Genomic DNA, 17,020 nt, shown 5'->3' on the forward strand with positions numbered 1-17,020 from the left:
TAGAGTCCCAGACACGACCCAAAATAACAAAATCACACTTATTCCCATAGCTTCCACTTATAATAACTAAGTTCCAATGAAATTGTCACGAGTGCGCTGAATATAACTTTGGAAATGCACTATTTCTGTGATACGTTTGTCGATGGTTCCCGCTAGAGGCGCCATTTTGTATGTAAGAAAGATATAAATATTTGTAAATCCCACATATGCTATACACAGCTTACAGTTTCCCTTATATTTTATTCGTGGCTATTTATTATAATGATAACAAATACATACTACTTTATTACCCAGGTGCCGAGGCCATAGCCCTCACATACAACGGCAAGAGCGTAGCCATACTGCGAGCCCCCGAGTTCTACCCGCACAGGAAAGAAGAGAGGTGTTCCAGACAGTTCTCCATTTACAACACCGGACACCCGTATATTAAGGTGAGGAGGAAAAATTATAAAAGTATAAGGGCCTGTCTAGAATATCTGGATAATGGCTACCTGTGGGATAAAAGAAATGCTGTCACTGTCTAGAACATAATTATAGAGAAAGACAGAGTACAACGTGTCTTTTATCCATCAGGTAGCTATTATCCAGACATTGTGTAGCAGGCCAGAAGTCCCCAAATAATGCACCTGTTGAAGCTCACTCGAGGTGATATGTTATTTACGCCATCAAGACCATTATTAAATATATTAAAATTATAATTTGTTTCAGATGATTGAGGAATCCGGTGATTGGCTGGTGGGCGGAAACTTGGAGGTAAATATATTTTCTTACTACTTGATTTAGTCGATAGAGATCTAGGTGGTACGGTTATCAGCATACAAGTCGATACAGACCTAGTTGGTACGGTTATCAACATGTACAGTCAACAAATGAGATATGTATGCCACCCCATCGAAAACACTTAAATTTTATGATGCACTCTGAGTATCACAATTTGTGAAATTAAAAATAGTTAACCAATAGATATCTTCAAACACACTATAGTATAATCTGTAATTAAATACCTACGTTTATTTCCAGGTATTCGAAAGGATCCGCTGGGATGACGGCCTCGACTCGTACCGCCTCACCCCCAACGAACTCAGGAAAAAGTTCCAAGAGATGAACGCTGACGCAGTGTTCGCCTTCCAGGTAAAAACTTACGTATACAATAATTGATGACATTACTTATTATCCAATTAAAAATCTTACCAGGAATTTCCTAATTAATTATGCATTAAATTGGAAAATTGTTTAATCTATACAAATGTATGGACTTCTTCTTATCATGACGTGCTGAAAAGATTAGCCGTCAGATATATACATTCGTTTCACTAGTAGGTAATAATTACTCCTGTGGGATTTAATAAAGGAATACAAGAGCAGAAGGGCTAGCACGGGGCGCATTTAAGATGTGACATAAGTTTTGCAAAGCGCAGCCTCAAGAGCCAGCGTGACGGAGAACTTTTGTCACGTCTTAATAGCGCCCCGTGCTAGCCCTTCTGGATTATTAGTATAAACATTCTGTAATATTCGACACCATGTCTTTTATTCCAGCTCCGCAACCCGATCCACAACGGGCACGCCCTGCTCATGCAGGACACGCAGCGACAGCTCCTGGCGCGGGGGTACAAGCGACCCGTGCTGCTGTTGCATCCTCTAGGTATGTATGATAACTTTGTCAATCGTTAATTTTAGGTCTATCTAAAGGGCTAGCACGGGGCCCAATTAAGACGTGATAAACGTTCTCCATCGCACTCGCTCTTTAGGTTGCGCGATGTGAGTGAGCGGGATGCAAAACTATGTCACGTCTTAAATGCTCCCCGTGCTAGCCCTTCTAAGCAGTAGCACTCCTAGTGTGTGATTGAATATTTTATGGAGTGGAGAAAGTTTGCGTATTTTAAATAGGTTCAAAACAGTTCCTCTAGAGGTCACTGGAATTAAACAAATGAATAAATAACCGACAACTCTGCTTGCTTGTGCACCAACCCGCACGAGGCCAGCGTGGTGGACTAGGTCTAAAACCCTTCCTTTGTCGAAGATGTATGCAGATGACAGATAATAATCCTATCAACGCGATTTGATTCAATTTCTTTGACATTCATGCTTCCTTTGGTCTATTACTGATAATCTATTTTTTTTTTAAATTATTATTACTTACAAAGCATTTCAGCTTGATTTATTTGGCTATCAATAAGATACTTCTTTCATTCAGGTGGCTGGACCAAAGACGACGACGTGCCTCTCCCCGTCCGCATCCGCCAACACCTGGCCGTGCTCAACTCACAGGTGTTGGACGCGCGAGCCACCGTGCTGGCCGTGCTGCCCTCGCCCATGATGTACGCGGGGCCCACCGAGGTGAGAGTAGAACATGATGTATAATATATATGGGGACATCTCACACACGGACATCTGACCCCAAGCTAGGCAGAACCTGTGTTATGGGTGTCGGACAGCTGATATATCTACACTAATACATAGATAGATAGATACTAAATATAAATATCAACACCCAAGACCCGAGTACAAATATCTGTGTTTAAACAAATATCTGCCCCAGCCGGGAATCGAACCCGGGACCTTCGGCTCAGTAGTCAGGGTCACTAACCACTACGCCATTCGGTCGTCCGAACATGATGTACGTAGAACATGATGTACGCGGGCCCACCGAGGTGAGAGTAGAACATGATGTACGCGGGCCCACCGAGGTGAGAGTAGAACATGATGTACGCGGGCCCACCGAGGTGACTGACAGTAAAATTTTATACAGGGTGTGACAAAAGCAATATTAAAATGTTTTTTTGCGAATTTCCAAAAGTCGTAGAACAAAAGGAAGACAGTCTGCTCGGTTGTCACCAATACTCAATCATTTATTGCATCCAACTCTGTATGTACACCTAACTATCTAGGTTTTGGTCCCCAGGGTAAACGGATATAAAGGATTTACGGATTTACATCCCCTATTATTCAAGTAAGCTGGGTTTCAGACTGTCAATGACAGATTTAAAGCCAAAATGACAGATTCTCATAATTTTGAACCTGATGGCTTAGAACAAATATTTCATGCCATCTCGAGTGCAACAAACAACTCCACAATAACCCATCTCTCCCAACCCACAGGTCCAATGGCACGCGAAATGCCGCATGAACGCCGGCGCCAACCACTACATAGTGGGGCGCGACCCCGCCGGCCTACCACACCCGGGGGGCTCGGGGGACCTGTTCGACCCCCGCCACGGCGCCATGTGCCTCAAGATGGCCCCCGGACTCGACTCACTCGAGGTGAGTCATAGTGTGTAGTATAAGAATGCTGCAACACTACATAGTAGGGCGCGACCCCGCCGGCCTACCACACCCGGGGGGGGCGGGGGCCTGTTCGACCCCCGCCACGGCGCCATGTGCCTCAAGATGGCCCCCGGACTCGACTCACTCGAGGTAATTGATAGTTATGTAAGAGGATAAAGAGCGAAGTTCCTGTACGTGTTTACTTTGTACATATCCCCTTATTTTCAGCGCAAACAGCCTAGCTGTCGTGTAAACTAAAGCAGCAAGCTTGGGCGTTGCCATAGCTGAGGTAGGCTAAGAAATCAGGGTCTAACGCTATTACTGTAATTTTAAATTAATTTGATCATAATTCTTGTTCAGATTATTCCATTCCGCGTGGCTGCGTACGACACATCGGTCGGTAAAATGGCGTTCTTCGATCCAACACGCAAAGAAGACTTTGACTTCATCTCGGGAACTAGAATGAGAGGTATAAAACACTAACTAAAACTAGTCTGAAATGGCGTATAATAATTTGATATTGTCGAATTACTTTCGATTCTTTTTAAACTTAAAAAGGCTAATGCCTCCACATTTTCGTTAGACGAAATATTCTGTGCATAAACCGTTAAAATCACACTAAAACTTAAAACCTTTTTTAACCTTTGCAATATATATTATATGCAATAAGTGTTGGAATCCTTATAATTTATGAAGACTAATCTACTATGTTTGTCCCCCAGGTTTGGCTCGTGCCGGAAAGGAGCCTCCGAAAGGATTCATGGCGCCGGCCGCATGGAAAGTACTCGCTGACTATTATCAGTCGTTGAAAGCAAAGATGGATACTAATTAACAACAAATAAGTACTCTCGGATTATCAGTCTTTGAAAGCAAAGATGGATAATAACTAATTAGCTACAAATATATGAGAGTGATCTGTAATTTACAGAGAAAATTGGCAGATAGACGTTAAATTATAGAAAGTTGAATTCGCGCCTAGTTTTGGCGTTAATATATCAAAAGTTTTCCTAACCTAAGTTAGGTACTATGTAATTGTAAAAATACCCACCTTTTATGCTTTGTCGCAAATTCCCTATCCATTAAGTACTGAATGACTATAGTATACTCAAACCTCATCTTTCATCTTCATCTGAAACATATTTAATTAAAAGTAGCTTTTTTGCTATACAGTGGCACCTTCTACACATTTGAGACACTTTCCATGAAACTTTCATTCGTGAAAAAAGCTACTTATTGAAATTAATAAAAAACCTTGTTCAAACAACTCCATAATCACAATTCACACTGTTCCCTTCTTAGAGCTATTTAGGCACGCAAATAATTCAGTAAAAGCTAATGCATACTATATCTCTCGTAGATAATAAAACAGTAAAGAAAATGGCGGCCGTTACATAAGAGGGAGTATACACATAAAATTAGAGAGAGATAGAGCTACATCGCTCGAGTCCGTACGCCATTTCATATTGTTTCTTTACCTGCGAGCATATAACTCCTAAATATTAACATAATATATCATGTGAAAATGAACACGGGACCTTTAGATAAGATAGAACGGCCAAGTTATGCCTAAACGTCCACAACTAATATAAACTAATAATATATTATTAGCTGAAACTTATTTTAATAACTTTTCTTTTCCTAATATAAGATAGGTATGACATAATTTTCAATGGCTCGAAACTCTTATAGTATATATGAGTAAAAGTAATGAGTGACTACTGAGAAGGCAAAACTTTATAAACTGTCTATAATTTGTTGTGTATTATGTTGTATCTTCGCTGAAATATAATTTTTTCAGGAATCAATTGTGTTATGCATATACATTCCAATCTATTATTGTATATGTATTATGTATTTTTTTGGGATAGCTTTTATGTACAATGTACAGTATTAATTTATATTCGGACATAAATTCCCGATACTTAACATTGTATTTTACTATTTGGACGGACGAAACCTAATACAATATAATGTATTAAACATTTTATTTGTAAATAGGTGTACTTAGTTATTGTTTGTTAGTTAAGTTTTTATGAATATCTTTAAATTTTATACATAAATTATGTTAAAGAATTTACATAATAATAATTATTACAAATAAATTGTTGGTAAATACGACTGTAAAGATATGAAGTACCTAGATGTTATAAAGATGTATTTTAGTTATAATTTATTTGTATGGTGCTTGAAGCTGTTATTTTTATTTTAAAATAATAAATTCTACAATGATATAAAGCTATTCACAGTTTGATTTAATCTTCTCACTATACAGGGTGTCCAGTAAGTAGCTAGACCAGCTGCGTGGGGTGACAGCCTAAGTCAATGCCTACCTAAACCACATAAATTATGTTCCGCAAAAATCAGTGTTCCCCAAGCAGTTTCTCGTGCTACTTACTGGACACCCTGTATTAAAAGGTTTTTTTTTTTTTTTTTTTTTTTTTTTTTTTTTTTTTTTCTCTCGAGGGTAGTCAAGCAATACACATGTGTATTTGTTTTGCTAATTAAATTATTTATTTTAAATTGTTTATTTACATATTTATCATATAAATAACAATTAACAGTATACTTACTTGTAAGTGTACCCAAGTACATAAGAAATCTGCATATATGAGCTAGTTTAAAAATAGCACAAATCATCCACTGCCACCACTTCACCAAACACACACAAGATGAAGAAAAGGACCAGCAGCAAGCCCACACTGTCTTCACCTGACCCCGTGGCTGCCATCAACAAGCTGGAAGCCAAGTTGAGCCAGGGTCTAGCCACCTTTGATGCTCGCTTAGCAGCCGCCAACACCTCTACACCAACCTTGGAACAGCTGGCAGCTGACTTCAGGACCTTCAAGGAGTGCATACTGCAGACTCTCAACCTCCTGAAGACACAGATAGCTGCAGTCACCCAGGTGTCGGATGACCTGGACAACCAGGGGCGTCGCAAGTTCCTGCTATTCCGTGGTGTCTGTGAGTCCACTGATGAAGACGTCTCCAAGGTGGTATCATCAATGTGTGTGCAGAAACTTGGCCTTAGTGACTTCACAGCAAGTGACATAAAAAAATGCTTCCGGCTGAACTCTGCTTCATCGGCCTCTAAGACTGACCGACCACGTCCCATTCTGGTTAGGTTCAGAGATGCAGCAACCAGGGCACAAGTGTGGGGCAAGAAGAAGTCTCTGAAAGCCACACCCGTTTCCATCTGTGAGTTCCTGACTGCTAGAAGGCGAGATATATTTCTGGAAGCTCGCCCCGCCGGTTCGGGATGAAGAATTGCTGGACGCAGGATGGCAATGTCTTTGTCAAGCCCCCGGACGGTGGCAACAAGATCCGCATCAACTCCAGGCAGGACCTCGATGCGATACCGGCGCCCACACAGGCCCCAGCAGACATGGCATCTCGGCCTGCTCTGGACCGGGCTGCAAAAAAGAACAAATTGGTTAAGTAAAAATGCCTGAAATAACCTAGGATATTCTTAGGTATTGCCTTTAGACTACTTACCATATTTGTGTCCCAGTACTCAGTGCAGAATCATTGGCCCAATTCATTGCAACTTTTGTAGTAATAAGTACAGTAGCAAACAAGTATCACTCATCAGTGATTTCATTGTAAATCTTTGCCACAGCACTCTAGTTCCTATTCACATTGTTAAATCTAATGTTTTCTATCGCCTATCACTTCATTTTCGTTTGGCTAATTAGATTTGTGTAATACTTTACTTTTTTCCGACATTAGGCTCACCTTACCCACATTTGAAATTATCTGTTAAATTGAAATCGATTTCCGCTTGACAGCTGACAGAAATTGTGACTTTGACATATTGTTATAATGTTGCCATTACACAAAATATTAATATTGCTCTGGTCATGTAACGTTCCGTTCTCTGTAATTTATGTTCTGAGTGATAACTATTGGTATAATCAGCTGTGTAACCATTTTGTAAATTTACTTTTCTATTTATTTATTTTTTACAGTGGGCCGGCAGTGGATGTAGATGAATTGATTGGAATTTTAATTGATTAATAGAGAACGAAATTAGTGTATTTAACCATTAGATTGTATTATTGGTTCATATCTATTTTCTTATTAGTTATATATTATATTGAATATTTATTTTATTTATTATCTATACTATTATCATCATACCGTCAATTGATTTAGATAGGTGTTGTAATTTATGGATCTGTCGATAAATTCTGACTTGTTTTACTCGTTAGACTCGCTCTCAGATGTATCTAGTGATGATTGTGTTCATCTAAGTGATCTGCTTCACAACGCTTTCTCACCATTCCCCAAGAATCTGAATCTCTGTCACATTAACGCTCAAAGCATTCCTTCACATTATTCTGAACTTCTTTCAACATTTACCAGCAATTGCATTCACGCGTGTCTAGTGTCGGAATCGTTCCTCAAGCCCTCACTACCAACAACCTCTTTCTCTTTGCCTGGGTACATTCTTATAAGAAACGACCGACTTGAGAAGGGTTGTGGTGGGGTCGCCATATATCTTCGTGCCGATATTAAGTACCGAATATTAGCCACCTCTTCCCCTAAGTACAACAAAGGCATGGAGTTTATTCTTCTTGAACTTGACTTCAATACGGTGAAGTTTATGTTGGGTGTTGTGTATGCTCCTCCCAACTCCGACTACTTTGACGCGCTTGAACAATTGCTGGACACACATCTGCCAGAATACGAACATGCAGTGCTGATGGGTGATTTTAACACCTGCCTTCTGCAACATAATGTCCGTTCCCGTAAGCTCCTCTCATTGACTACTTCTCTCAATCTCCACATCCCTAAATTAGATCCCACTCACCATGTCAATGACTCCCATACCCTCATAGATCACATAATCACATCAAACAAGGAACGGATTGCATCCCACGGTCAGTTTACTGCTTCTGGATTTTCTCACCATGACCTGATCTTTGCTTCATATAAACTTAAAGTCCCCAAACCCAAACCTAAAATTATATTTCAGCGTAGCTTTGCGAGAATGGACCAGGAAAAATTGGCTAAAGACGCAGCTAACACGGACTGGTCACAAATAGAGGGCATGGATAGTATCGATGATATGGTCAAGTGCTTTAATAGCCTCGTCACCGACCTACTCGATCGTCATGCGCCTCTCCATCCAGTCCGCATGAAGCGGCCCCCAGCCCCTTGGCTGACAGCTGAGATACGCAGACAGATGGCACATCGAGATGCACTGCGACGCAAACATAAAAAAGATCCATCGGAGACTAACTGGAACCACTTCAAACGTGCACGTAACCGATGCAATACGATGATACGCAATGCAAAGCGTCGTCATATACACTCGTGTGTCGAAAATTGTTCGTCAAAAAACCTTTGGCAATTTCTCCATTCTTTGGGTTTCGGTAAGTGCAGGAGTGACGTACCACTGTCCGTCGACAAGGAAGGCCTTAATCGTCATTTCTCATCCCCTCCCCATACCCTTGATCCTTGCACCAAAGCTCTGACGATAAATCGCATTCAAGCTCTCCCTGTAGCAGCATCAAGTGCATTCTACTTCTCACCGGCTACTGAATCAGATATAAAAAAGATTATTCTCTCCATCCCAAGCAGGGCGGTAGGTAATGACAGCATTGGTCGTGATATGCTGCTCCCCATTCTCCAATCTATCCTATCTCCTATTACCTATATCATTAACTTTTCCTTATCCTCAGGCACGTTTCCTCTCCTTTGGAAATATGCCTTCATGGTTCCCGTTCCCAAAATTTCAGATCCTGTTGAGTTCAAGCATTACCGGCCTATATCCATTCTACCATTTCTTTCTAAGGTCCTTGAACGTGTGGTGATGCGACAGTTCTCAAATTTCCTCTCATGTAATAATCTCCTAAATCCTTATCAGTCGGGATTTCGTCCATCCCACAGTACCTGCTCTGCCCTAATAAAAATAACAGATGACCTTCGTAAGGCCGTGGACGATCGCCAATTAACTCTCCTGACACTGCTTGATTTTAGCAACGCGTTCAACTGCGTGGATCATGACATCCTCTTGTCCATACTCCGGTCTCTCAATATATCTGGTTTAGTAGCCGAGTGGTTCACTTCATATCTGTGTGGTCGCCGACAACGCATCCGTACGGATAACGTTGAATCGGATTGGTGTGATGTTACAGCCGGCGTTCCGCAGGGTGGTGTCCTTTCCCCTATCCTATTTTCCGTATTCATCAACACCCTTGTATCCGTCCTTAAGTATAGCTCTTACCACCTGTACGCTGATGACCTTCAGTTGTATGTTCCATGTGGTCACGATGACGTCCTAGAGGCAATTAACAAGATGAGTGCCGATCTTGAAGCAGTCAAAACTTGGACAGCTCATTATGGTCTTCTTGTTAATCCCTCAAAGACGCAAGTTATGTTTGTGGGCAGCAGGTTTCACCTGGCCAGACTTGGACCGTTACCACCCGTTGTGTTCGATGGAATTAGCTTGTCATACTGTGACAATGTAAAAAATCTTGGTCTCCACATACAGAGCAATTTGTCTTGGGAGCTGCAGGTTTCTGAGGTCAGCCGTAAGATCTATGCATCCATGCATGGACTTAAACGCCTTCAGAACTTCCTGCCGTACTCGACCAAAGTTACGCTAGTCAACTCATTGTTGCTCCCAATTATTGATTATGCAGATGTGTGCTATCCCGATCTCACCGAAGAGCTACTTGATAAACTCGACCGTCTGCTCAACTTATGCATTCGCTATATTTTTGGCCTGCGTAAGTATGATCATGTCTCTGATTTTCGGAACAAACTCAAGTGGCTCAATATCCGTCACCGAAGGAATGCTCATATTCTATCTCTTGTTCATAGTATAGTCTACAATGCTTGTGCCCCATCCTACCTAACAGAACGCTTCACGTTCTTCGACTTTTCTGACCGTCCTCAACGGTCAAGTCGCAATCTTCTCTTTCGTACCCCAGAGCATAATGCGGCAGGGTATTCTGATTCTTTCACTGTGACAGCGGTTCGCTTGTGGAACAAGTTACCACTGGATATAAGACAAACTAAGTCTATAGATCTTTTTAAATCTAAAGTTCGTCTCCACTACCTCCAAGAGCAGAACATTCTGCCTAACTGATCCCTATCTGTGTGATGATGATGATGATAGTAATTTTATGTATGTATTTATGTATGTATGTAATGTATTTATTTAGGTATCATGTGTATATTTATATTGTATAGATAGGTATATATTAAGATATTAATATTTCGGTTAAGTACTCAATATAAACCATCTTCTTTCCTCAAAGCATTAAGCACTACCAATCACTTTTTCAACATCACCAAAGGTTAACTGGTAGAAAATGCTGCTAGCATTAAGTTCGCCTTTGTACCAATTTACTTTGTGCAATAAAGAATTTAATAATAATAATAAAAGGTTTTCCCTCATCGCAAATTGTGTTACAATCATACACTCTACCTAAATGTTAACACTGGAGCTTAACTAATAGGGTTTTGTCACCGTGGTGAATTAACCACAGCATGCAATTGCATTAATTAATTTTAATATTTCAGTAGGCAAGGTTTTAACCGAAAGAAGAATTCTTATACGCTTATCAACAGCAAAACAATACAAATATTCAACAATATAATGATAATACAAGATAATATACACTGACCCACTATCTGTAAGAGTCAATAATTATGACGATTTCTTATCAAAAACAACGCAAACTGAACCTTATTACTGGCGATAAAATATTCAAATTAGTTTAATGAATATGGATGTTGAATAAAAACATGTTTTCCAAGTTTAGTTTGGTGAGGTTAGTGACAAAGTGTGGACATGTCGAAGTTGGTTGCTGTGCCGAGGCTTTTGACCAAATGTTTGGGCCAAGTTTCAGGGCGATGCATGTCGCATTATCCCATTGATGAAGCGGTGTTTGGATTGTCCAGTGAACAGCAACAGGTAAGTGGTTTATTTCAACTTTAATGAATCATTTTATTTTAATATTTAATCATGAGTAGGTAACTAGGTACATACCTACTTAAGTACCTAAATAATAATAAATAACCAAAATGTTTTATTTATAATCTCTATGTAAGTAGGTAGGTATATGGTATATGTGCATAAGCTCTGCATACCTAAATATGTAAGTTTTTACCCACTTACAGCATACCTAGTAGATAGGTAGTTTAGTTATCAAAATTACTGTTCATACAAGAGCGTTTTTGTGTAATATCTACTCCTAATGATGTAATACTTACATATTTATCGCTTTCTCGTGTATATTATGAAGTAAGAAAACTTAGCAACTGAAAATGTTGACTTTTACCTGAATGTAAATTGTCTGTCCTTAGCTCCGTCAACTCGTGTTCGAATTTGCCCAAAAAGAGTTGGCGCCGAAAGCAGCTCAAATAGACAAGGAAAATAACTTCACTGAGCTCAGACAGTTCTGGAAGAAACTCGGACAGCTCGGATTTTTAGGTAATTATCTCATTATTTATAGCTAAGTATACCTACTTACGCTGAGTTGCTCATGCAACGGAACTTTAAGCTAAGCTAAAAAAAAAAAACATTGTATTGCTGCTGCCTTGCTTTTACGTAAGTAGGTACTTATACAATACGGACCAAAAAGAGACATGCACAGATTTAATGCATGCCTACATTACCTACCTTAATGTTCCTTTCTGCTCTCTATTAGGTTAGCAGTTGAGTTGAGGTAGGTACTTATAACTTAGTATATTAACAGTGCTACTAGGATAGCATGAGTCCGTCCGCCATTTTCGTATTGTTTCTTTTTCTGCGACTTTTACAGGTGGAGATGTAGAGATCTATTCCAACCCTATCTTAACTAGGTATATCTGATGGAAACTTCTGAATACATTTCAGGTATCACAGCAGATCCCGAATATGGCGGCACCGGCGGCAAATACACGGACCATGTCGTTATCATGGAGGAATTATCTCGGTAAATAGATACATGCATGATAACAAATGCAAAAATTAATAAAAGAAAATACTTCTAGCCGAATTTAAACTTAGATATAACATGCGTAGATAAAGAATAAAAATGAAAATGGTGGGCCTACTCAAGCTACGTATACATGATCTATTCGAAGGTCGGTAATCTGTACCTATAGTATAGGTATTGTACCTAGTGTATACGCGTTCCTGCTCCTGCTAATGTAACGGCCGCCATTTTTATTTCTTTCTTTATTTGCGCGCGGTACATTTGCATACTAACTATTAATCTCTATTTAACTATCTATGCATTATTGTATTTCAGTGCAAGCGGTTCAATAGCTCTTTCTTACGGAGCACATTCGAACTTATGCGTCAACCAAATCAATAGGAATGGAACTCCTGAGCAGAAGAGCAAGTATTTACCAAAGGTAACCTTCCTAGTGCTAACTAGAACAAATTCGAGAAAATTTTAGGTCCTACCGTCTTAATACTACAATTTTCTTTTCACAAATTTCCACAAAGTTTTATGGTGGTTTTCCACCAGCAGGGTGAAACGAGGCGGAACGAGGATTGAATGGAAAATGTTCAAATCTCTCCTAGCGCATATGATATGACAAAATTTTAAATTATTTTTAGTACTTAAGTAGGTAAGTAAAGTAGGTATTCCATTAAATATTCGTCTTGCCCTGTCGGTAAAGAACCTCTAGATTAGAACAATAGTTATTATTATTATTATTGTTCAGTATTCATCACAACATTATTTTGTATGAAATGTGGGACCAGCCGACAATTTTCCCTGTGTACCTAGCTCTTAAACTATTTTTATCCTCACCCAGCTATGTTCAGGCGAGCACATCGGCGCGCTGGCCATGTCGGAGCCTGGTGCCGGCAGCGACGTGGTCTCCATGAAACTGAGGGCCGAGAAGAAGGGAGACTACTTTGTGCTGAACGGAAGCAAGTTCTGGATCACTAACGGCCCGGATGCCGACGTTTTGGTGGTGAGTTTCACTGCAATCGCTCTCATCGTAAGAATCGTCATCAGCCCGTAATCGTCCACTACTGGACATAGGCCACGCTAAGGTTGCCTGTTCATAGTGTCCTCTCGAGAATTCATTTGCCCCACCGATCATCGGTTCTTCTGCACGTATCTGGGAAGAATTCCGCTGATTTTATGGGGAAGGCTTTGGGCGTAACTAGGAACTTCAAAGTGTAGGCATGCTTTATTTCAATGTTAACTTATAAACTACTAACTACTGTTCCTTTTAAAGACACACGTAGGTATAAAAATAACCCTAGTACCAATCATGTCTTCCATACCCACAGGTATACGCAAAAACGGACCTGACAACGAAGCCGCAGCACGGCATATCGGCGTTCCTGATAGAGAAGGACTACCCAGGGTTCTCTACCGCACAGAAGTTGGACAAGCTGGGCATGCGGGGCTCTAGTACTGGCGAGCTGGTGTTTGAGGACTGCAAGGTTAGTTGATGGTTTAAATACAGATACAGGGTGTTCAGTAAAGAGTGTGTCCAATGGAAAGCTGGATAAACAAGGGGTTGTCAGGAATCCAGCATGTATAGGATATCCATGCAGTAAAGAGTCGACCAACGGAAATCTGCATACTTATACAGGTTGTCATGAATCCGAACAAGCCTTTTTAGTACTTACCAAGAGTACATATTCCCCAGTGTCCTATTTGACTTGGATGCTGACGAATAGTTTGTGCAGAAATGCATTTCTGTAAATGTTGGGGGTTGTGTGTACTTACCTAATTTCATTGTGCACAAATGGCACTGACCGATCGTCATTCGTCTTCCAATAACAACGTACTTATATACCGTGACGCATTTAAAATATTTTAAATAACGTTGATAGATAATTATGCACTTGGTATGCCTAGTGCGTGTTTTCAATAGGCGGGGCTGGGAAAATATGCAGTGTAATAGCGACTCGGTCCAAGATTATGTCGTCAATATTGACTGTAGGAACATACATAGATAGACGGGGTGGAATTTTATTAGTGACGTTCCCGTTGCCTGGTCGTAGCGCGCACCTGCAAAAGGGTCACAAATTCAAAATAGAGATTTGGAAATTTTGTGATCCAAGTTCTCAAATGGTTGTTTAGTGTTTACTTATATTTAAAAAAATCCAAGTTCTTTAATTTTTGAGAATGTATGAGATTGTATGAGCATCAGATGATGATTTTTGGAAGAATTACCTAGCATGTGACTTAAAATTCAACCTGTATAGTGCCACAAACTTATCTGTTCCGGTGACAGTTCAAGTAAATGTCTAATATTTCTTAATTTTATAAGATTTTAAGTTTGCCCGTAGTGGTAATTTGCCCTTGAGATTTTAATAAACCCATCTAATCCATATCAGTATACAATTAATTAATAAGTAATGAGATATGGATCAATTTAGTTCACTCTCACCGGAACAGATAAGTTTGTGGCACTATAGGTAGATAGCATAGAATAACAACCTACCTACCTACTGTAGGTACTTGTTTACTTACTCACCACAAATTGTTAAAGCTAAGCCATAAAGAGTGTACACTTAAAAAAATCACATTGCAATCTGATGGTCCACTTGCAGGTGGTAGGAGGGATATAATTTTGTCTTTAGGTGCACAATGTAAGAACCAAGTATGAACTTTATTCAAAAGGGCAGTTAATTGAATTACTGACCTACAGTTCGGTAGCACAGGGATTGGACTCACGATGATAGAGTTCAGATTCCACTGTCAAGCGTAGCAAATAGTTGTTTAATACATGCGTATTCTAGTAGACTGACGTAGGGGGCGTAACAATCAATTATGCAACTTATTGCACCAGGAATAGATCAGAATGCATATTTATGAACCTGCCAGCCAAATCGACGACCGCTGACGTGTTTGGTTCCGATCTATTTGAAGATGTTTTTGACTTGTGTACCGGATATGGGAAACTATGCTGACGTCACGTACTTACTACGATACCTACAACCTACAACAAAGTATGAACAGCGTTGGTATACCTACCTTTCTTCAGTGTGTTTCCAAGTCATCGTCACATCAACCATCAATTTGTCTGCCGTGAAGTACTTATACTTAGTTATCAAAGTGAAAGAAGAAAGCAAGTGATCTTCCGAGATTAGGGCATTGATCGATTTGGACATTATGTACCTAAGTAGGTAACGCGCAGTCGGGTAAAAATAAAATTTACGATTTCCGAAAAATTATCTACATAGTAAATCCGCGGCATTAGGATCTCTAACCCTATATCAACAACAACCAACCTCACCACAACACTCCTCTACTCCAGGTGCCAGCGTCAAACCTGCTCGGCGACTTCAAGAAAGGGGTCTACGTGTTAATCTCTAACCCTCTACCAACACCTTAACCCTCTACCAACACCTATCAATCTCACCTAGTTAAATATTTCTCATTCCCCAGGTGCCAGCCTCAAACCTGCTCGGCGAGTACAACAAAGGCGTCTACGTGCTCATGTCAGGGCTGGACCTGGAGCGCCTGGTGCTGGCCGCCGGGCCCGTGGGGCTGATGCAGGCCGCCGTGGATGTGGCGTTCCAGTACGCGCATACTAGGAAGCAGTTTGGGAAGAATATTGGCGAGTTCCAGTTGTTGCAGGTTTGTTGGGTGGCTTGTTTGATGAGATTAAGGGTATTTAGGGTACTTTTTATGATTAGTTTAATATGTGTCGGTCTGTCGATATCACAGCGTAACAAGTTAAGCCCCTCTATGTGTCGTCATCTCCAGAAAATAATCGTCCACTGCTAGATGCAGATTTCTTCTAAGAAGCACTTCAAACCTCTATACGGCCTCCCTTATCCAGCCACTACTGGCTGCCTGTCTAAGATTGACAATCCATCAAGCGGAGTAGAGGGTGAATCTGTGATCTCCATCCGAGAAGTCGTCTACCGTGTATCCAGATATGACCACTGCCTACCAATCATGTAGGTACGGTGGCCTGCGCCTAAAAATATACAGGCGGAATTTTAAAATAGCGATCTCAAGCTAACATGCTGCTCAAGCACATCCACATAAACACCACTGCTACACATATCACACACAACACGTCCCCGGATTTATAACAGATGTAGCTGGTCCCTTCATCATCCGGGATCGCTATTTTAAAAACTCCGCCTGTATACTTTTAGGCGCAGGCCACCGTACATAAACTTACCTAAATGTGTTAGTTGGTTGGGTACCTATGTAATACATAACAACACCTACTGTTCACAGGGCAAAATGGCGGACATGTACACAACCCTCAACGCGTGCCGCAGCTACTTATACAGCGTGTCCCGCGCCTGCGACCAGGGACACACCAGCAGCAAGGACTGCGCCGGAGTCATCCTGTATTGTGCGGAGAAGGCCACGCAACTCGCCCTTGATGCTATACAGATACTTGGTACGTTGTTGTTTTTAAACATGGTTTGTGAGATGTACAGATACATAGTAGGTACTTATAGCAGTTCACCTCACCACGTGCCACGAAAAAGTTCCATCTATCCAAATAGTACCTATACCAAATTTTACTGAAACACACACACACAAATTATAACTATATAGTTTCTCAGGCCTGTCCTGTCAGGCAACTCAGGACTGACCTTCATAATCAATCTCATTTTTCACTAGTAACAATGTTATTTATTTATTTTCAGGTGGCAATGGCTTCATCAATGACTACCCGACAGGTAGAATACTGAGAGATGCCAAACTGTACGAGATTGGAGCTGGCACCTCTGAAGTCAGAAGAATGCTCATTGGTAGGGCTTTAAATAATGAATACAAGTAAAACTATTAATGCATTAAATTTATTATTTATT

General features: G+C 40.5%; 2 protein-coding genes across 4 annotated transcripts in view; both read left to right on the plus strand.

Annotated features, from left to right (window-relative positions):
* The window catches only part of LOC105395544 (bifunctional 3'-phosphoadenosine 5'-phosphosulfate synthase), a 60,403-nt gene extending 54,900 nt beyond the window's left edge, over positions 1–5,503 (plus strand). For all 3 annotated transcript variants that reach the window (XM_048628877.1, XM_048628876.1, XM_048628878.1), the window contains exons 9-16: positions 295–431; positions 709–753; positions 1,021–1,131; positions 1,537–1,642; positions 2,195–2,337; positions 3,100–3,261; positions 3,625–3,733; positions 3,987–5,503. In XM_048628877.1, coding sequence (XP_048484834.1) covers positions 295–431; positions 709–753; positions 1,021–1,131; positions 1,537–1,642; positions 2,195–2,337; positions 3,100–3,261; positions 3,625–3,733; positions 3,987–4,096 — 923 coding nt within the window. In that variant the 3' untranslated portion in view covers positions 4,097–5,503. The remainder of the gene's footprint in view (positions 1–294; positions 432–708; positions 754–1,020; positions 1,132–1,536; positions 1,643–2,194; positions 2,338–3,099; positions 3,262–3,624; positions 3,734–3,986) is intronic.
* Positions 5,504–11,025: 5,522 nt separating this feature from the next.
* LOC105395543 (isovaleryl-CoA dehydrogenase, mitochondrial) lies at positions 11,026–17,020 on the plus strand. Its single transcript, XM_011567495.3, has 9 exons — positions 11,026–11,191; positions 11,584–11,710; positions 12,116–12,194; positions 12,513–12,618; positions 13,027–13,188; positions 13,514–13,669; positions 15,627–15,818; positions 16,434–16,602; positions 16,856–17,020. Exons 1-9 carry the CDS (start codon positions 11,069–11,071, stop codon positions 16,987–16,989), a joined length of 1,248 nt encoding a protein of 415 aa, XP_011565797.3. The 5' UTR covers positions 11,026–11,068; the 3' UTR covers positions 16,990–17,020.

The sequence above is a fragment of the Plutella xylostella genome, chromosome 22 (assembly GCF_932276165.1).
Source record: "Plutella xylostella chromosome 22, ilPluXylo3.1, whole genome shotgun sequence".
NCBI lineage: Eukaryota > Metazoa > Arthropoda > Insecta > Lepidoptera > Plutellidae > Plutella > Plutella xylostella.